General features: G+C 41.6%; 1 protein-coding gene across 2 annotated transcripts; it reads left to right on the forward strand.

Moving 5' to 3' along the window:
• The first annotated feature begins 383 nt into the window (after positions 1 to 383).
• On the forward strand, positions 384 to 21255 carry MED4 (mediator complex subunit 4). Of its 2 annotated transcripts, XM_048850234.2 has the most exons (8): positions 440 to 535; positions 9855 to 10984; positions 11366 to 11432; positions 14354 to 14524; positions 15282 to 15339; positions 17482 to 17568; positions 18857 to 18988; positions 20479 to 21255. In XM_048850234.2, exons 2-8 carry the CDS (start codon positions 10950 to 10952, stop codon positions 20649 to 20651), a joined length of 723 nt encoding a protein of 240 aa, XP_048706191.2. In that variant the 5' UTR covers positions 440 to 535; positions 9855 to 10949; the 3' UTR covers positions 20652 to 21255. The 2 variants fall into 2 exon arrangements, with proteins under 2 accessions (XP_048706182.1, XP_048706191.2); XM_048850225.2 differs by lacking the exon at positions 9855 to 10984 and having other exon boundaries at positions 384 to 535.
• The last annotated feature ends 1190 nt before the right edge of the window (positions 21256 to 22445 follow it).

Below are 22445 nucleotides of genomic sequence, written 5' to 3' on the forward strand. Positions count from 1 at the left end.
ACGAAGCCAACGGCAGGAATCTGCAAGGCCACATTTTTGTATTTTTTTTATTTAAATTGCCTTTATCTCTCCAGCCGCTGGGTGAAAGCGGCAAAGCCCAGGGGACCAGCCCCACAAGCCGGGGGGGGGGACCAGCCCCACAAGCCGGGGGGGGGGGGCCCTGCCACCTCGCCTCACCTGAGCCGCTCAGGGCTTCTTCCCGCCTGCTCCGCTCTCTCCCGCTCCTGTCAGACGGACCCAGCGCCCTCGCCCACTGGGCGGCTCCCGCCCAAGGCTGGGAGGGGAGCGAGTGGCCCGGACAGGGGGGCCACCGCAAGAGGCGCAGAAGCCCCAGGGCAGGCGCTGCGGTTCAGACCTCCGCCGCCAGGTGGCGCTGTCGGCGGCCTCTGCCGTTCGGTGCGGGGGCCTGCTGCCCTCTCGCTGCTGCCGGCCGCGGCGGGGGCTGCTCGGGCGCGGCGATGGCGGCGGGCGGGGAGCGCAGCAGCACGCGGGACAGGCTGCTGGCGGCGCTGGAGGATCTGGAGCTGCTGGCCAGGTACCCGCGTGCGCCGGCCCCCGGGAGCCCTAGCTCGGCCGGGCTCGTTACGGCCTGAGTCGCGCCGCCGCCGCGTGGAGGAGCCGGCGGTTCCTGTATGGCGGGGCAACGCCGAGAGGCCCCTGTGCAGGTGGAGGTAGCCCCGGGGACAGGGTGGGGGGAGCCCCTGTCCGCCGGGCCGGACGTGCCCCAGGGATGGGGGGCTCTGTCCCGAGGGCGGGGGGCCCTGCCCCACAGAGCTAGCCAGAGAAAGGGTGCGAGTAACTGAAATCCCTTTCCCCGGCATGGTCTTGAAATGTTGGGTTTTTTCAAATCTCTTTCCTCCGTGTAAAAACTAAGGTGCAGAATTCTCTGTCAGGTCTACATCGAGTCAGGTCAGTGTCCCGTGACCGTCTGTATGAAAACAAACGATAAAGCAGGACTCGTGGGGGAAAAAAATTGTAATAAAGACGTGTTATTACCCGAATGACTAGTAAGATAGATAATTAAAAATGAATTTTTTAAACGTGTGTTGCTCATATAATACTCCAAAGTATGTTAGACACTTTACAGACATATAAGACATTTCTTTGGTCTGTAGCACTTACAATATATAGACAACATGTAGACAGGTTTCAGAGTGGTAACCGTGTTAGTCCCTATCAGCAGAAAGAATGAGGAGTACTTGTGGCGCCTTAGAGACTAACGAATTTATTTGAGCATAAGCTTTCGTGGGCTAAAGCTCACTTTATCAGTCTGCATGCCTCTTATGAAGTGGGTTTTAGCCGACGAAAGCTTATGCTCTAATAAATTTGTTAGTCTCTAAGGTGCCACAAGTACTCCTCATTCTTTCAGACAATATGTAGACCGCTAAAGACTGAGAGGAAGGGATAGAACAAACATTTTTTTAAAATATCTTGTCTGTTTTATTGATCCTTGTCCAAAGCCTTTTTTTGTTTTGTTTTAGTGTTCACAATACAACTGCACCTTATTTTCTGTATTGCCTTTCTGTGACTTGTCTATTCGTTGGGGTAGTGTGCACATTAATTGGTCTGTGTAGACCCTGCTGTCTCCCTAATGTACCTAATGAAGTACAATTTGAAACAAACCCTCAGCAGCTCTTTCCTCCATTAACAAGCCCACATACTCTTGTTGTTCTTTATTTTTGTTCTGTCCACATCCCTCTTCCATGCCACAGAAATTTTCCCCACTTCTTGAGACATTAATTATTAATTGAAAGTTTGCTGTTGCTAAAGGGTTGCAAGTAGTGTCCTTTGATTTAGTCTCTTTCCTTGCAGAGAAGCAGGGGCTTTCTATAGATTGCCGCCTCAAAGTAAGTTGGTAACCTAATGTATTTTCCTATTTAGGTGGATGGTTTAACCTTTGTATTTTTCTCAGTTGCTAGGAGTATGAAAATACACTGTTTTTAGTCAGTTTCACTTTTGTTTTTAGTCAGTTTCAGTTTCTTTTTCAGATTATCATGTTCTGCCACAATATTTGGGTTGCAAGTGTTACAGGGAATGTCCTTGTATAAAATTATGCTTTCCATTTTGTATTTAATCATTTAATTTGGCCTCTGGTTCTATAAATGCTTGCTTTTACAAAACCTAAATTTTGGGCAAAATTTGACCTGAGATAATTGTTTCAAAATAATTTAGCAAACATCTCAAGTGGGAGACACTTTTTTTTTAATCAAGATAAACCGTTCTGAACTTTTTCACTTCCTGCATACATTTATTTGAAGTAACAAGGCCTCCATGCTGCAATCTGTGATTACTCTGGGCACATCCTAGCAGCCATGTGAAACCCATGCTGACAGTTGCACACTTTATGGGAATAAGGGTCTGCCAACATGGATCAGATTGTAGGATCAGAGTCTACATGAAATTATTATACAGAAATTGCCAGTCTGCTTAACTTTAACTATTCCCTCATTACTTTTATGAAAAAGTTATACGAAACGTTTAAAAATTATTCCTACCAAGATCAGATAATGATTAGGTTCTGTAAAGATGTAATTACAGAGTAATTATTCACACTCTTTTAAAAATGTAAACTAAATTTAAGTTGCTTTTTAAAAAAATACTATCCAAATTATGATTCTTCTTGTTTGTTTATCACAAGGGCACAATGATTCTTTAAAACAATACAAAGACAGAATCTGAATAGAGCTAATATTTATCTGTTGGAAACTGTGTGGAAATTCAAATTCAGGTTAATGACAAATAGGCAAAATGGTGTTTTAAATCAGCCAGTGATTGATACAATGAATGTGAAATGCTCATGTGCAAGGTGACTGCTTTAGTCTGAGCCCTGGTTCATATGCATTGATGCAAATACTACACATTACTGCTTTCTTGACTTCTATTTTCCCGTAGATCCATGTAGAAAGATTGTCAGTTCTGTGGTTAAATTCTCTGAATGAATGTTGTCAGTTTTGTTTAACAAAAAGAAACATGCAAGGTGGAGAACTGGCAACATTACATTTCTAGTCAAAATTTGTATATCTTAAAACTGACTGTGACATACCCCCGGGATACAGTCTGGGACTGCTGTGCCCTCTTAATTCTCCTCTCTGGACTGTCTCTTACAACAGCGTGCTAGTGACAAGCTGTGATCACTGAGCCAACAACATGCAGGAACACACCCAGCTAAATTGCATGAATGGTCTATAAGCCACTCATGAATTATACAGAGAGAGACATCAGCAAATCTCCCCAACCCCCAGTGATGTTCCATTTTACACTGCTCAAGACCTTCTGATTAATTAATTAGCCTCTTCATCAAAGAATAGTGGACATGCACCAGCCTTTGTAATCTGAGCAGATTCCCCCAAGCACTTTAGACAAGTCACTGATAAGGATAAAACATTAAAATATGTTTATTACCTACAGAAAGATTTTCAGTGTTAGGCACAGAGGTCAATGTTGGTTACATAAGAAATAAAAATAGAATCACAATCTAAATTCTGACTTTTAACAGACTAAGCGAGATTTGAATTAAACAGCTTTTCTCATCCCACTGGATGTTCCAGGCAGTTACAGTTCTTAATACACAGCCTGAATTTGCTTCTCAGCCTGGGACCAATCTCCTCAGTTCAAAGTTTTTGTCTTCTAAATGATCTTCCAGGTGTTGAGATGGGGGTGGAGAAAGGCCAAATGGTGATGTCATTGACCCTCATTTATACTTTCTCACCAGGTGCTAGAACAGGGGTGGGCAAACTACGGCCCACAGGCCATATCCGGCCTGTCGGATCATTTAATCCATCTCTCGAGCTCCTGCCGGGGAGCAGGGTCGGGGGCTTTCTGCGTGGCTCCCGGAAGTAGTGGCATGTCTGTCCGTCCCCCCAGCTCCTATGCATAGGGCAGCCAGGGCCAAGGGGCTCCACATGCAGCCCCCCCCTCCCAGCGCCGCCCCCCACGGCTCCCATTGGCCAGGAACTGTGGCCAATGGGAGCTGCAGAGGCGGTGCCTGCCGACGGGGCAGCGCACAGAGGCACCTGGCTGTCTCTGTGTGGGAGCCAGAGCGGGGACATGCCGCTGCTTCCAGTAAGTGTTACCTGGAGTCTGCACCCCAACCCTCTGTCCCAGCCCTGATCCCACTTCTGGCGTCCGAACCCCTCTGTCTCAGCCTGGAGTACCCTCCTGCACTCCAAACCCCTCATCCCCAGCTCTACCCCAGAACCCGCACCCCCAGCTGGAGCCTCCCCCTTCCCCCCCACACCCAACCCCTACCCCAGTCTAGAGCCCCCTCCCACCCCCTGAACTCCTCATTTCTGGCCCCACCCCAGAGTCCTCACCCCCTCCCGCACCCCAACCCCCAATTTTGTGAGCATTCATGGCCCGCCATACAATTTCTATACCCAGATGTGGCCCTCAGACCAAAACGTTTGCCTCCCCCTGTGCTAGAAAGATCCTTACTGTGCTGTGGGGGTTAGGTATCCCCGATTGTGTACTCCTCTCTGAGAGAGTGGATTCTTCTTGACGGGCCATCAACACATCTGGCTGGCCTCATGTGAATCTGTCTTGTCAGTTTTCAGAGGAACAGCCGTGTTAGTCTGTATTCGCAAAAAGAAAAGGAGTACTTGTGGCACCTTAGAGACTAACCAATTTATTTGAGCATGAGCTTTCGTGCTCACGAAAGCTCATGCTCAAATAAATTGGTTAGTCTCTAAGGTGCCACAAGTACTCCTTTTCTTTTTGTCTTGTCAGTGTTAATTGCTCCTTTGTTGCCACTGAAAGGTTAGCTGTGAGCATTTTCAGCTTACCACATACTTCAATAACAAGCATATAGCAATACTTCATAACTTCACATACAATGATAGAACATACAATTCAACAGGATATTAATGTTCAACAGATCAAGACTTTTTACATGATACCTCAAAAAGCCATGCATTGTACAAAACATATTATAATCATATCACAGTGGTGAATATGGGGATTCCAGGGTGATATTTTGAGGTACCGAGTGTCAAACCAACTCTCGCAATTTCTGTTACTGTTGATGAAAGATTGGGTTCTTTCTTTCTTTGTTTCATTGCTGACATTTTCATCCTACCTATTGCTAATTGAGGGTTCAGTTAGTTCACTGCTAACATTAACTGTGTGCAAGTTATTTACATCTGAATTGACATCTCATAAGTGTGAGCTGCAGCCCCAGATCATTTCCAAATAGAATTATGTGTCTCTTGAAAATCTCACTCAGTGATCTGCTGAAGAATAGACTTAGGCTGTGTCTACACTGCCACTTGTAGTGCTAAAACTGTAGTCGTTCAGGAGTGTGAAAAAACGCCCCCTGAGCGACAAAAGTTTTCGCACTGAAACGCGCCAGTATAAAGCTACCACTGCTTGTTCGGGGTTTTTTTTTTATTGCTGGGAGAGCTCTCCCCCGGCGATAAAGCGTGTCTACACTGCCCACATCACAGCGCTGCTGCGCTGTAATGTGGGTATTGTAGACATACCCTTAGAGTGACTGACGTGGGTTCGCTAAACTCCCTGAAAGCCCAAGAAGTGTTACTAAATGGTTTTGAAATAAATGTGTATCTGAACATGAAATTGTTAACTGAAGAGCTCCCATTACTTTCGGAAGGACTGATATTATCTGTCACTATTAGTTTAGAACTAGTTGTACTAGAAATACTGCCCCAATCTATTATTTCTTCTCAGTTTAAGCTTGTTCTCTACTAACAATAGTATGGAGTCTATTTGATTCCTTCTCTTCCACAGTTGTTCTTTAAGATGACAAATTTGAAAATTTTGGAGCCTGGTTGCTGTTTGTTCATCTCTTCTCTAAAGAAAGCTGAGATATGAGCCCATGCCTTGTTTTTCCCCCGGTCCTTCCATAGGTCTGTTGTAATTCCATTTTTGGCTATGGCCTTCAGAAATGGTACTGTCCTGCCTCTGTAATGGTGAATAGTTTTGAATGGATTTTAATCTTAAAGTACTCTCTTGCTTACTCTCCTCAGTTGGTCATTTATAGTTCTGTTCCTATAGGATTGTACAGCTGTAATTCTTTCTTGCAGTTCCCTATTTGGTGTAAAATTAAGGGTAGCGCTAGTGCGAGAATCATTGCATATGGTACTTTTTCTGGTCTTATTACTCCCCTTGCTTCTCTGTTTTTGAGCCTACCACCACTTGTCAGTATAGCTTTATTGCTCACATCTCTTGAGGTCCTGCTTCTGGTTTGTCTGGACATTGGACTGTCTCTGGCCTATGTCTGTGTCCTGCAGGATTTCTGTTAGTACCCAAATTTGATATGTCTGCATATGCTTCTTAAGGAGCTTCAGGTGTTGTGTATTGTGTTAATTTCAAATCTAAATGTAAAATTTTTAGCATCTGGATTTATCTGACTCATCATTTTATATATAGTTCTTGCTTGGCCCAATGAAGGTAGCATTTCACATGTGATGACAAGTATTTATCCATGCAAGTAGAGAAGTCACTTAAGCTTTCCTCTAGAAGCTCGGAATCTTTAAAATATCTCTCCCATTATCTCTGTTCAGCAGGTTTTGTTAGTGACATTTAGAAACTGCTCCTCTGTCCTTTTTCCAGGAACACCAAGAATGTTTGTTTCTCCTTAATATGTTGTCATCATCACTGAGCTTTTTAACAAATTGGTAATAGGATTCTTCTCTCTTGTGCCATGATTTTGGGTACCCTGGTGTTCTTTATTTTCCTTCTATTAACCTTTTTTTTTTAAATTTAATTTAATTTAATTTTAGTGAATTCATATGTGCCTCTTAATGTATTTTTTGAAAGGCTTCCATCTCTCCAAGTAGCATAGTAAATCAGATTAGGACACTTCTCTGCCACCTTGTAACAGATGGAGTTGTTACACCTTGTAACGTGGCTTGGAGTTAAAAAATACTTGCAAATAAGGATTCATCTTCCATTTAGTGAGACATGGACCTATAACATCTCCTGCTAGTATGCCATCCAACTAGTTACTCAGCCTTTCTGAGTCTGTCCTACCTGCCTTTTATATACGACCATTGATCTGCTGCAGTGTGAGGGGCTGAAGCATAAAATATATTTGTTCTTTCAGCAATTCAGAGCTACTAGTTCTTTGAATGTATCCTTTAGTTTTATTAATAAGCTGATTTCTGATTTTTTTAATTCAATTCAAATAATCAGGAGAGTCGGTCTCTAGAGTCTTTTTTTTTTTTTTTTCTTACTGGAAATGTAATGTTACCAGTTCATCTTGCACATTTCTTTTTGTTAAGTAAAGGTGACAACATTCATTCCAGGGATTTATTCACAGAATAGACTGACAGACTTTCTACATGGATCTGAGAGAAGATGAGGGTCAATTTTTTGTTCAGTTGATTGACCCTTTTGGTTTTGGTACAGTTTGTGTAAGAAAAACTGTATTGCCAAGTTCTGTGTTGACTTACCCTATGCAAATCCTTTGGAGGTAGGATGTATAAATAATATAGAAGTTGGCCTCCTTTCAGGGTTACCCAGAAAGCTCTTAAAAGGTTCCATCAACACACTTGTGTAAATTCATTGAAGAAAATGGGATTGCACAGATTTGACTGACAGAACCTGGGTTCCTTTCTTCTCGCACTTAGTTTGACCCTGAATTTAGGTTGAGTGTGTAGAAGTGGTAGTCGCAGACTGAGCACCTTTGATATGAAAATAGAGAGCCAGTAAACATGGACTTCACCTTAAATACAAACATTGTTAAACATGCTGCTGATTATTTTACCGGAAACATCCAGCTACCATCCAACTTCAAAGTTGCTCAATATGTTGGTCTTTTCTGATTTTTCTCTTTGAAAAGATGTACCATAGGAATGAGTACAAATTTTGAATTTGAGATAGTATTTTATTTATATATAGATGTAGATACATACACACACACATATACTGCTATTCTTTATAAAATTATTCATGTGGCTGCCTGGTTAAAAGAGCCGAACTCCTATGACTTGCACGATTTGTGTTGGGTTTCTATGAAACTTGGAACAGGAGCAGTGAAGGAAGAGAAGTTAAATGGTCATCTTTGTCTTGCAGTGAAGTCTCGTATTGAAATATAAGATGAGAGCCAAAATAAACCAAAAACAAAAAAAAATCCCTCCACGTGACAACGTCACAGATCTTGCAACATTTTCCTGTAGAATTCCACTGTCGGTGTTTAATACTCAGTAATGGAAGAGCTGATTTGGTTGGAAAGGGGTCTGTCTGGATTGGGAGACGTAGGCCTTGTCTATGCTGGCAAGTTTCTGCGCAGTAAAGCAGCTTTCTGCGCTGTAATTCCTGAGATGTACACACTGCCAAGCCACTTACTGCGCAGAAACTGCGCAGTTGTAGCACTATAAAAAACCACCCCAATGAGAGGCGTAGAGCTTTCTGTGCTGGGGCTACAGCGCCGCAGTTCCATTGTATACACCCTGGTCAATTACAGTGCTGCAGTTGGCCTCCGGGAGGTGTCTCACAATGCCTGTTCTCGCCTCTCTGGTCATCGGTTTGAACTCTACTGTCCTGCCCTCAGGTGACCAACTGTGAGTCCCACCCCTTAAATTCCTTGGGAATTTTGAAGGTCCCCTTGCTGTATGCTCAGTGACGCGTGCAGTGGTCTCAGCGCATCTTACCAGGTGACCATGCCTGCTCCACGGACCAGGCGATCCCCCATTTGGAGCAATGCCGAGCTGCTGGACCTCATCAGCATTTGTGAAGAGGAAGCTGTCCAGTCCCAGCTGTGCTCCAGCCATAGAAATTATGATACCTACAGACAGATTCACAATGCATGACAGAAAGGGGCCATGACCGGGACACACTGCAGTGCAGAATCAAAGTGAAGGAGCTGCGGAACACCTACCACAAGGCACGGGAGACAAACAATCGCTCCGGGGCTGTGCCCACGAGCTGCCGGTTCTACAAAGAGCTGGACGTGATACTCAGTGGCGACCCTACCTCCACTGTGAAGGCCACTGTGGATGCTTCTGTGGCTTGCGTGCCGGTCAAGAATGGACAGAGCCAGGAGGAGGAAATCTTGGATGAGGAGGGGGAGGGGGACCCAGAGGCAGAGGATGACTTGGAGGTCAGAGATGCATGCAGCCAGGAGCTCTTCTCTACCCCGGAGGAGGCTAGTCACAGCTGTTGGAGCTTGGCAAAGTGCAACAGGAGAGAAGGCCCCTGATAAGTGGCTTTGATTTTGGGAATTGCTGAAGTGAGTTGTTGGGGGCAGGAGGGTTGCAGAAAGCAGGCTTGTGTCTGTATGATGCACATACCACCACATGCCTAGTGTGGGTGGTGGAACAGGGTGTCGATTGACTCCCTCACTTCACAGGAATCTGCCTCAGAGATCTCCACGACAATCTCATGGAGATACTAGGCAATCTGCTGTCGCAGGTTCTTTGGCAGAGCTGCTTTGTTTCTTGACCCATTAAAGGTAACTTTCCCGCGCCACTGTGCCATCACTGGGTGTGGGGGAGGGGGACCATTGCTGCACACAGGCGAGCTGCATAAGGGCCAGGGCAGAAGCCACAGTCTTGGAGAAGACTCTCCCTTGATTCCCTGCTCACCCTCAGCAGCAAGATATATTCCATAATGAACAAAGCCAGTGAAAATATGGGGACAGTAATGATTATAAGGCCCCCCCCATACAGTTCTGGCTCTCCCCAAGAGCCATGTGTCCAGTATACAGTACGGTCCTGGAACACTGATTTCCCCTCCCCCCTGCAGTTACTCACCATTTTGGGGATCTTGTGGCTCATGTGTACTTGCCAGTTAGTGACATTTATGTGAATAGTGGCTGTGTTTTAAATCACTGAATCGGTAGTCTGTGTGTTGCAGACAGTTCTGCGTCTGTAAAATGTTGCATTTTGGCTTCACAGATATGACCTTGGGAGCCCAGCCTCCCTCTTTGTTGTTGCCGGCTGAATGGCTGCGCAGAATTAGAAAGTGGCCACGAAGAACTAAAGAGGACTTTCTGCGTGATGTCATGATGCACTCCGCAGCCGAAAAACAAGAATTGAAGGAGTGGTGGGGCAGCGAGAAGAGGGACCGAAAGGAGAATGCGGCGCGCCAGAACAAAGCCACAAGGCAGCTCTTAAAGGTTATGGAGCACCAAGCAGACTCGCTCCAGGCGATATTAGCTCTTCGAACTGAGCAGCTCTGCGCCCGCCCTCCCCTGCAGCCGCTGTCGCAAAACTCTCCCATGCACCCCCCAGACACCGCCAACACACTCTTATCAACCTCCTGGCTTCAGTCTGTACCCACTGCATTCCACTCCTGCCCCGTCACAGTCCAGCCCTGTGGACTCCCAGTACCCACAGCACTCAACACCCGTCCCTCTGCAGTTTAGCCCTGCTGAAATACAGTAGCTGCTGCACTGTATTCCAGAGGACAAGGTTGCATATGATACCTGTACATACACAAATCTTTAACTGTCCCGGGACTCCACCTCCTCCCACACACACCCCTGTGCTGATGTGTTTTTTTTGTTTGTCTCTCTCCTCCTGTTGTTGTTCTTTAATAAAAGAATTGTTTTGGTTTGAAAGCAATGTTTGTTCCATTAATTGAAAGGAAACAGAACCCTGCAAAGCAATAGGTAATTTTCTTAAACCTTCACGGTGCATCGTCTGCACCAATCACCATCACCGCATAGCATTACAAGCACTGCACTCCCGAGCATAGCAACAAATATTAGTGGCTTTCAGCTTCAAACTGCTGCCTCAAGGCATCCCTGATCCTTATGGCCCTGCACTGTGCCCCTTTAATAGCCCTGGTCTCTGGCTGTTCAAATTCAGCCTCCAGGCACTGAGCCTCAGCAGTCCAGCATATAGCACGCGGCTATAAGCATAGGAATATTTTCATCAGCCAGGTCCAGCCTCCCATATAGGCAGCACCAGTGGGCCTTTAAATGCCCAAAAGCACACTCAACAGTCATTCTGCACTTGCTCAGCCTGTTGTTAAACTGCTCCACTTTCATGATAAAGAGATTGCACTTCAGTACTTGTATGAGGTGAACTGAAAAATACTATTTATCATTTTTACAATGCAAATATTTGTATTAAAATAATAATATAAAGTGAGTACACTTTGTATTCTGTGTTGTAATTCAGATCAATATATTTGAAAATGTTTCATCCACAAATATTTAATACATTTCAATTGGTATTCAATTGGTATTAACAGTGAGATTAAAAGTATGATTAATCGCGCTTCATTTTTTTAATCGTGATTCATTTTTTTGAGTTAATTGCCTGAGTTAACTGCAATTAATCAACAATCCTAATAAAAATACAGTGTCACTAGTATACTTTTGAAACTCATTGGGGACAATCTGATCTAATTTCTAAACAGTAGTTTAGAATATTGTTTAAAAATGCAAATTTCATTTCAGGGAACTGATTGAAATTTTGGCAATTTCAAGAAACCAGAAACTTCCACAACCAGGAGAGGAGAGCCAGGTAAACAAATTTTCTTAAATATTTGTCTTAGTTAGTTAACCTCCGTATTCAGCCTTTTTCTCCTTACCTAGCCTAGCATTCAGGCTAACTGTGTGGTATGAAATTTTTAGCAACACTAATATTTGAAAAGTTTAGTGGTGAGGGCCCAATCCTGCTTCCAGGGAAGTTAGTGACAATGCCCCTTCCCTCCCACACCCAGAAAGCCAAGGACTTTGCCCTGAGTTTGTAAATGCTAGTTGTTCTCAATCGGACTGAAATCCTATGAAATGTGAGAGCAGTGGTTTAACAAACTCTTCAGTATTTTGCTTTTCCAGGGTTTGTTTGTCTTCTGCTGTGCTTGTAAGTACTTCAAGGGCTGAAGCACAGCTTCTTGCTAACCCCTGTCCCAGTCCATGTACACTCCTTAAACCCTGCATGTGCCTTGAGCACTGGTGGCAAGCAGCATAAATATTCTGACAAAGCAGTTTACTAGATGGTTTGTCAAGTGCTGGTCTGTAGAGTTCTGAAGAAAATTGTAGCCAGACTATTTCCTTTTGTGATCCTTAGTCCTGATGATCTTAATGCACTCTTGGTCTGGCACTTTGTCAAAATCTCAGCCAGTTCTCTCCCTCTGCGGTTTGAGGGTGGATTTTTGTGTGTGATGGACTGTCCAATTATTTGATATCTTTATGGAATTAAACCCCTGGTACCTAGAGGAAGGAGACTTAATTAATTATACCTTTCCTTTCCTGGCCACTTAAAACAGGCCACCTAAGATAGCTGACAGTATCAGAAGATTTTTCTCCAAGGGGGCATCGAGATTGAAAACAGCAAAGATTAAATACATGAATACATGTAGTACTAGTTTCAGTACTTTACGTACAGTTAATCTTTCCCTTATTATCTACTGTAACTTATTCTTTCACAATAGCCTCCACATCAAACTTTTACTCTTACAAATCCAAAGATTAATTTGTAATGGGAGATGCTGTTAATCCAATTTGTGCTCTGAAAAATCAAGCTGGTTCTCTAAGCATTGTACATCCTTGCCTGTAACAAAGATTTTGTAAGCTGAGTTTAACTGAAAATTGTGTAGATGCATGAAGGAGAATAGACTCCATTGCATTGGCTCTGTGGTGCTGAACAGAAGTAAAGACTTTATCAAAAGAGTAAACAGACACAGCTAGAGGATTCACAAAGAACATACCTTGACTAAGGGGATACTTCTGTGTAGTTTGTGGATTACAGCTATGCTTTAGATGAGACCAAGGGCCCCGCTGTGAAATGCCCTCACTACCATGTCTCGCAAAGTAACCCTTCTGAAGACAGAGGAAGATGGCTCTGAGTTCCAGCATATTTAGTGAGATGGCTAGTCGTACCATGTTACGTTTGAGGGCATAGTAACTTCTAGTTTGGTTGTAAACCTTTTTTAGTAATGAGTCTATGGCTGTGCACTGCTGGGAGTTGGTGCAAGCTTGGGCTGCTTGTGTTAAAACAGCCTACTAATGGGCATCTAGCTTTAGCCAGTCAGTGCCCATAGTATAAGGGAGCTTGGTTCCCTCTCATAATCACACAGCACAGTGGGTCATTCTTACTGTTCACCAGAAACTTCCTATTTTCTTTGTTGGCAACAGAAGTACTTAGTCAGTCTAGAGTGGCACAAGGAATCAGAGGTCTAAATCTCAGCTTCTGAATCAGCAAAATTTGGAGTGCCACGGAGGTAGCACTGGAAGCTGTCCTTGGGAATAGGCACAGTACTCATGCTAACTGAAGGAACACTGTTGATAGGCTTTGGAAGAAATGTGGGCTTGATGTAGCATAAGTCAAGGACTTCCGTAGTCCACCCAAAAGAACCATTATTTTCATGTGGCACTTCCTTGTACTTCTAAAATCAACCTTACGGTTTTGGACAAAAATAAATGTATTACCTTTGCTAGTTTTGGTTTGGGAAGCACTAATCTACATATGTGTGAAACCTACTAAGAGTTGTGCTAGTAGTGATGAAGTGAGAACATTCCAGATCAGCAGAGATTTTACTGCATAAAACACAGATTCTGCCACTTTTTAAAAGTGATTCGCTTGGCACAAACTGTTTCAGACTGCACTTCTACTTAATACGCCTTTTTAAAATCTAAATGTCTAGATTTGGCAGCTTCACTGTGACTGGAGTGTACCTGCTATGTCAGTTTGCTAGAGGTAAAATATTTTTTCTAAGGAATATAGTACATTTAGGATGTTCTAGTTCATACTATGGGGTTATGGGCTTGTACGTACAGGGCTGTGTTTCATATATTCAGCAGTGGCATAATTAACAGTGCTGGGGCTGAAATGTTCATAACTAGTATTAAGAATTAATAATTTATTAGATGAATGAGGAGAATTGGCATCTTTCTTGGTACTCTTGCTTCCATGTGTTTGGCAACAGTCCCAACAAGATAAGTCCCTCAGTTGCGTGGGTTGGGGTGCCCTAATTTTGCTAAATTGAGAGCCAAACTTCTCTGGAATCCAAGAAACACACTTACTTTTCATATCTGCATGTTCAAATTTAATATTGAAACTTGTATTTTCCTTGACAGATGAATGGAAAGTTCTTGTTTGCATTCATCAATAAAATCCTCCAGCACACCAGCTTTGGTACAAATAAATACCTTATTACTATTACCTAAGTACCTTATGTAGTTGTTAGCACATGTCATACTTGACCTTCCCTCAAGTTGCAATTTGGACTATCTGAATTGTAGGTTATCTTCCCAAGTAGAAGAACTGGAAACTTCATTTTATTTTAAATATGTTTTGTTTTGGAGACTACAACAACATCAGTGTGAATACCCCAAATCTGACTTCTGCTGTCCCTCCTACAGTTGGATTCCTCTTCATAGTGCAGTTGGTGGATTTTGTAATTAATCAAGCTAAATAAGTTACATAAATATGTTATCTGACAGATTCTGGAGTTGCTGATTCAGAGAGATGGAGAGTTTCAGGAATTAATGAAACTGGCACTTGATCAGGGGAAAATTCATCATGAAATGCAGCTATTAGAAAAAGTAGTTGAAAAGAGGGACAGTGATATTCAGCAGCTACAAAAACAACTGAAAGAAGCAGAGCATATACTGGTAAGTCTATAGGTGAAGTGTTGGCTTTTGAGAGTTGCTGGTTGAGGGGGAAATAAGGGTGGTTGGGCATAACACTGAGTTCCGGAAAAAACAAAATTTTTAGTTTAAGAAGGTTAAATGAAATTAATTCTTCTTGAAAGCTTGGAAATTACGCTTTCAGTAGCCAGAGTTAAAGTTACTTGCTTTTTGGAAAGGCTGTAATGGTAATTTTCATCCAACCTATATTACTCTTCCTTCATAATAATTTTACACCCCACCCAGTCTGTTTTTACTATTTGAAAGATTTGTAGTGAAAATAACACCTATTATAAATAATAGGTTAAGTGTGGAAAATCAAACCACTGAAGACGGGTGCTGGTTAAATGAGGAAAGAATAGACGGAACAGATGAATGTTGGACTTCGCATTTTGGCCTAATCCCTTGAGAAAATAGGCAACCCTTTGAGCAACTTGGACTAGTGAAAGCAATAGGAGCCCTTCCCAGATATCTGTGGGCATCACAACTGAGAGAGGATGGTAGCTATTTAATTTATCTGACATCCTAGAGGCATTACTGTGCTATGTGCTCACATAGTAAGTTATTTAAAACACTGGTATACTTTGAAAACATTCACTGTGTATAATAAGATGTTGATCTGATCTTTATTTTAGAGGCAGTTTTTAATAGGATAAGTGGACAAATTCACAGGGCCTCTTTAACTGAGCCTAAGGTTACAAATTAATGAAGCATTGAAGAATAATTTTTCTTTAATAACTAGGCAACAGCTGTTTATCAAGCAAAGGAAAAACTAAAATCAATAGAAAAAGCAAGAAAGGGTGAGTATCAATAGTTTATTACCCCATCTGAGGCTTTGAAAACTATATAGCTTTAAGTAATTTATCTAGAGTTCTATGTAAGCATGTAGGCTGATTTCTTTTAATTGTATCATGTAACAGTTTAACACTTAAAATCAGTGTAAAACGTTGCATGCGTGTAAGAGTTTTCCATTCACTTTGGAACCTCTAAATCTTATAAAGGACTTTGAAAGGCTGGAGTTGTGTGGGGTTTTATTTTGGAAGGGGGGGGGGTGGGTGGGTGTGTGTGGTGGAAACATTATATCATAGTTTTAAGGTCTAGCTCCAAATACTTTTCCCCGCAGTATTAATTTCTGTGCTGGTTTTGCTTTAGTAGTAATGCATATGATTACCTTTGTTTGTCACACAAGGCACTTACCCTAATATGCTGGTCTACAGTTTGTATCTAATCTTTTTTTTTTTTTTTTGGAGGGGGTGGGGAGAGCATGGTGGTTGTTTTTTTAAATGAACGTCAACAATATTACTTACTAAAATCTGTGTCTTGCCCTCAGACTTGCTGGCAATATACTGCGTATCTCGTAAAATCAGCTGTAGTACTTGCATAGCTAAGCTAGTCATTTTTACCAAATAGGTAGGAAGGTATTTTATAGTTATTTGTGACTTTCATACAAAATGATCTCAGGGCATTTCACAAAAATTATACATTGCTTGAAGTGTAGTCATTTATGGAGTGGAGAGTGACTGCCATCTGGCATGTGTACACTGCATGATAGTAGGAGAAAAAGGGAGAGAAGTTTATTAAGTACACCAGGGTAAGTCCCTACTATTACAAAAAATGCCATAGCATCTTACAAGCAGCTTCTGTCTAAAAGTTAGGTACTAAAAGTCTCCTATGAAAGATCCACCCAGCTCTTATATAGCCTTTTTTTATCAGTAGATATCAGTGTACTTTACAAAGTAGACTGCATGGAAATCAGTCAACCTCACAAGGTTGAAAAACTTAGTTAATTTTTGTGATATTTGAATCTATAGTTTTAGAGTCAATATATTGCAAACCAGGTCCTTCTGTTAAGCTATTTGTGACAGACTGACAGTATCCTGCAATGTCCTGGACAAACTTCCTGGAATTAAGATAAACTTTATTGAATTTAGGTTAAACCTTACTAATTAGGTTTAATACCTGTGGGGGTCCATTGTATTAAAAATGCAACTATGTATGTGTTACTGTGGAATTGTATGTAGCTCCTCCAGGAGAAGGATGGGGATGCTAATGCTAATGCAATTCTTCTGGTTATCAGCCTTATGAAGCCACCCCCCTGGAGAGGTGCACATATACTAGTTCAAACTGGATTCTCTAGGGACCAACAGACAGAGAAAGGATTTTTGAATAAATAGCCTGGTTTAAAACAGGCTTATAGCCTTCTTCCTGATCCAGCAGATGGACAGGACCTCTGATGTATGGAGGGCCCCAATCCTTAGGGAAGGATTTGAAAGACTTGGCCTACTGAGGGCCCCATAGGGCTGTGTGCTTGTTCTGAGCTGAAGCCCTGATGAACTGGAAACCACTTGGGTTGGGTACTGAAGGACTGCTCCTGCCAGAGCCCTTGTTTGGGTTGGGGTGATCTCTGGTAAGCTTATTAGCATGTCCGTAGGTTCTTTTATTGTTAATGTTTTCTCTGTAGTACTTTTAACAAGAAATAGGATTGCATAGGAAGAACTCTGTGATACCTTAAAACTGTGGGCAATTACTCTGTTGTTGGTATCTGAAAAGAAAGCCAGCAGGCCAGTTTAGGCAACCTGTCTCTGCTGGGAATAATACAGTAAAGGCAGGGAACTGTTCAGCCTGGAGATACTCACCCCTGTCAGAAGGGAAAGAGATATCTCCACTCAAGAAGTGATGGCCAGAGGAGCATGAAGCCTTGAGTGGGTTGTCCTTTCTGGGCCATGGAGGGGAAATATAGGTGCAGTTGCCCTGAACTGTGACACTATCCTCTGCAATGCCTGCATATTGGGGATACTCTTGAGGTTCTGTTAAAATGTTACATCGTTGATCTCTATTTGGAATATCAAAGTGTTTATCGAAAACTATCCAATCAGGCAATCTCTTGAGAGTATGCTAATCAGGGTGCATTTCCCTTGTAAACTTCTTTTCCCCTTTCACAGGTGCCGTTTCATCTGAAGAAATAATTAAATATGCCCACAGGATTAGTGCCAGCAATGCTGTTTGTGCTCCTCTGACATGGGTACCAGGTAAATTTCATGTTTGACAAATAAGCTGTATGAGTTTGTTGTACTTCCATTGATGGCATGACATGGAAATGTCCTTTCATTATAATATAGGAGCAATAATTAAACACCACCATTTAGTATTTGTTTCATGACAAATGGTATTTTGCTTGGATTTTATAAAGCTTTCCGATATTAAAAATGTTTTTTCCCCTTGAGATACTTAAATACTTACCTTATTTTTTTCCTTGTTGAATACATTGGAGTAAAACTGGGGAAATTTTATACGTGGCTTTAAATAGCTACAAAACTCACAGCTCTTAGACTCCATTAATAAGTTGGTACTGTATGTCCTCTATTGAATCCTTAGAGACTAACCAATTTTATTTACACCTTTCCACAGTATGCATCCGATGAAGTGAGCTGTAGCTCATGAAAGCTTATGCTCAAATAAATTGGTTAGTCTCTAAGGTGCCACAAGTACTCCTTTTCTTTTTAAAAAAAGAAAAGGAGTACTTGTGGCACCTTAGAGACTAACCAATTTATTTGAGCATGAGCTTTCGTGAGCCACAGCTCACTTCATTAGATGTATACCGTGGAAACTGCAGCAGACTTTATATACATCTGATGAAGTGAGCTGTGGCTCACGAAAGCTCATGCTCAAATAAATTGGTTAGTCTCTAAGGTGCCACAAGTACTCCTTTTCTTTTTGCGAATACAGACTAACACGGCTGTTCCTCTGAAACCTTTTCTTTTTGCAAATACAGACTAACATGGCTGTTACTCTGAAACCTATTGAATCCTTGTTTTCTATGGGGTCCAATTCAAGGTCTTGGTCCTAATTAAAGTCATTAACGGGTCAGAACCAGGTTATATTAAAGACTGTCTCTTCATTCACTTTCCTCTGAGACCACTACATTCATCAGGGATGTGGAAACTATAGAGACATTATTGGGAGTCAGAGGCAAGGAATGTTCAGTGATGGGTCCTAGCCGTCCTGCAGCAGATCAGAATGTGTACTGAAATGAAGTCTTGCTAATAGTAGCAGTGAGAACAGAGATATATCTTCTACTACAGTGAGTTTGTTGTGTACTACTTTTTGCCAAGCTTGACTAAACACAGAATGTAAATGGATAATATATTTGTGTTTAATTTCTCACAGAACAGGTGTGCTTCCCATTGCTGATATGACCAATCAACACAGTTTTCTGTTTGAAAAGCATTAAAGAAAAAGACTAGCACGAAACAGCTGATAGTTATCTTGCAGATGTTAGCTTTGTTTTAATCATATAAAAAACTATTTGTTTTTAAGGGGACCCACGCAGGCCATATCCTACAGATTTAGAGATGAGGAGTGGCCTTTTGGGTCAGATGAACAACCCATCTACTAATGGAGTTAATGGACACTTGCCAGGGGATGCACTTGCAGCAGGCAGATTGCCAGGTAACGGAAGTATTCAGATGTTTATGCAATGAATAAAAAAATTGCCATAACCATAGCAATTATCCATTTTGTTCACCTCCAAAGTGTCCCTCAGTGATAGCAAGACAGAACTAAAAATTCTGGCTGACGCTGCAGTGGATTAGTTTCCTGGCATTAAGGGATTATTAAACAAAGTAAGCAGTTTGAAAGGCTGACACGGTGCTATAGAAAAGCAAGAGAAAATGTATTCTGTTTTATTTGTCCCACTGCTAAATCAAATTGAGATAACTGGATCATATTGGCAAACCAGTGGAAAAAAATTTCGCTCATGAAAGGAAAAATATGTAGGCTTTCAGCTTCCAATCCATTTCTGTGTAATTTCTAGTAAACTGATTATTTTAAAATCACACACTAAAATATGGAAAACTTTCAGACCAAATTACTACTTTCTTAGCAATGAAAACAAATGTATTGTCTTGAATCATGAAAGGAAAGTTCAGATATGTATGAGGTCAGAAGACTTTTTTCCCTTCTTTAATTTGTAATCTATATCAATAAAATAACAAATGTATTTAGAAGTTCCAGATCTAGAACTGGTGAACTAATATTTACCACTTAAGATAAATTCTTATTGACAAAACCAATTTAAATACTGTGGTGTTTTAAGTGTATAAATTAAGGATTCATTCCTTAATACTTGATTATTGAAATGGCCAATAACAGTGATCTTACTTGGATTCAGTCATGATTGCTTAACTCTATTCTCATTTAAAAATACTACTAGTGAACTAAGAATACAGTGGAGTAGTTATGTTAGGTGATGTGTGGTTTTACCTTTCCAGGAGTTGACTAAAGAACAAAACATCTATATTGGATTTTAAAAGATCTTTTGGTTCTTGTATGAAAAGTTTGCTTTCAAAAGTTAAGATTGTTACGGTGGGGTACATCTAAAACCAAAAGTGTTATTGTAGCTGTTCTAGAGAAATTATGTTTGTATAAATACTGGGCTGGAAATCAGAAATTCATTTCTACTTCTTGCTGTGAAGTCTTGGGCGAGTCACTTAGCCTGTATCCTGAAAGGTGAAATGCAGGTGATTACATTCACTCATTTCTCAGCGGTCTTGTGAAGGTTAGTTAATGTTTGAACAGGCTGTGAAGATATAAAGCACTGTACAAACATTATTTTGATATTTTTAAATTAGTGTGATCACAATAGAGAGAGGTGGATTCTGTTTTCTCTATCAAAGTAGTACCTCTGATGGAACAGACCTTACAGTGTTAGAATTGCTCATTTACAAGAGACTTCAGTTGCCAAGTGAACTGTTTCAACTAACTTGTTTAAAAATTCAAGAATGAGGATTGGGAGAATAGTTTGGCATTGAAAACAAAACTTTTGAAAATGTTTTTAACAGTACATGCAGCTGTGCCTGTTTTCAGATGCATGGGCGTCTCTATTTAAAAGGCTGATATTCCGATGATTATGCTACTGAAGCATTGTATTTATTTTTCAGATGTGCTTGCCCCTCAATATCCCTGGCAGTCGAGTGATATCTCAATGAACATGCTACCTCCTAATCATAGCAATGACTTTATGTTGGAGCCTCCAGGGCACAATAAAGAAAATGAAGATGATGTAGAAGTTATGTCAACAGACTCCTCAAGCAGCAGCAGTGACTCAGATTAAGTATCGAAAAGGGACAATATCCCAACCAAATAGACTTTTATTTCCTCTGGTGAAGGCATGTTGGACACTGTTCATCAAAAGCTGCAATACCAGCCTGATACGTTGGCTTCACTGTGCAGTGAGAAGACACAGCCTGTTTAGATCTAGGATGGTGATTTTAAAATGGTGAACTCTTTGTTGCTCTAGATATTATCTACTAGGTGCTCAATTAAAACAAACAAAAATTGGTGGTAACTTTTTGCCGGAGAGAGCTTTGCCTGCTTTCCAGTGATTGTTTTTTGTAAACTGTATATTTTTTTACTATGCATTAGACAAAATAAGCTTCTGGAAAAGAAGCTGTAAGGGGAATCCCCTTGGATGTTTGTTAATAACTTCACTCTTTTGATAATAGCCTTTCTGTTAAGGCACAAAAAATGTGTACAGCTGTGTAGATTTTAAAAGTTGGCTGCTTTATTAGCTACTGCCAGAACTCCAGTGTTTGATCATCTTGTGTGTTTTGAGAACAAAAATGTGATGTGACCATAAGCTGTTATACAAACATATTTTTGTAATTATTGTAATATATAGTGAATTTGTTGTTATAAATAAACTCAACTTTGATGTACTTTTACATTTCAACTTGCAGAATTTAATCTTGGACTGACTAACTTCTCTGCCTACCATGTCTCCACAGTAGGAAACCACCATGCAGTTGTTACGAGAGAACAAGTAGTTTCTGCAGTTTCCATTCACCCTCACTCATGGTTTCCTAAAGTTTTGACTAAATCTGCCCAAGCTTTTTCACTCTGTGTATTCCTGTTAGAATTCCCCTTTGCTCAGTCACTCCTCCCCAACATTTAGGTATCTCAAAACATTTCAAGGCTGAAAACTGATACTCCCAGACCCTAGTTTGAGTGACTTAGACTACTCACTATGAAATATGATGTAATTTTGACTGATCATTCTAAGCATATTGGTAATCCACTTTCCTCTTCCCTAATTCAATTTTACAACAGGCACTAGGGAAATAGGAAGGTAAAGTAAAGCAATGGCAGAGGTGCAAAAAATAAGCGAAGTAGTACAAAATCTACTTTCACTAGTATGAGTGTATGAGGGATAGGATATAGACAAATTGGAGGATTGAGCCAAAAGAAATCTGATGATGTTCAACAAGGACAAGTGTAGGGTCCTGCACTTAGGACGGAAGAATCCAATGCACCGCTACAGACTAGGGACCGAATGGCTAGGCAGCAGTTCTGCAGAGAAGGACCTAGGGGTGACAGTGGACGAGAAGCTAGATATGAGTCAAGAGTGTGCCCTTGTTGCCAAGAAGGCCAATGGCATTTTGGGGTGTATAAGTAGGGGCACTACCAGCAGATTGAGGGACGTGATCGTTCCCCTCTATTCGACATTGCTGAGGCCTCATCTGGAATACTGTGTCCAGTTTTGGGCCCTACACTACAAGAAGGATGTGGAGAAACTGGAGAGAGTCCAGCGAAGGGCAACAAAAATGATTAGGGGTCTGGAACACATGACTTATGAGGAGAGGCTGAGGGAACTGGGATTGTTTAGTCTACGGAAGAGAAGAATGAGGGGGGATTTGATAGCTGCTTTTAACTACCTGAAAGGTGGATCCAAAGAGGATGGATCTAGACTATTCTCAGTGATAGCAGATGACAGGACAAGGAGTAATGGTCTCAAGTTGCAGTGGGGGAGATTTAGGTTGGATATTAGGAAAAACTTTTTCACTAGGAGGGTGGTGAAACACTGGAATGGGTTACCTTGGGAAGTGGTGGAATCTCCTTCCTTAGAAGT

This window comes from Caretta caretta, chromosome 1, assembly GCF_965140235.1.
Source record: "Caretta caretta isolate rCarCar2 chromosome 1, rCarCar1.hap1, whole genome shotgun sequence".
Taxonomy (NCBI): Eukaryota; Metazoa; Chordata; order Testudines; family Cheloniidae; genus Caretta; species Caretta caretta.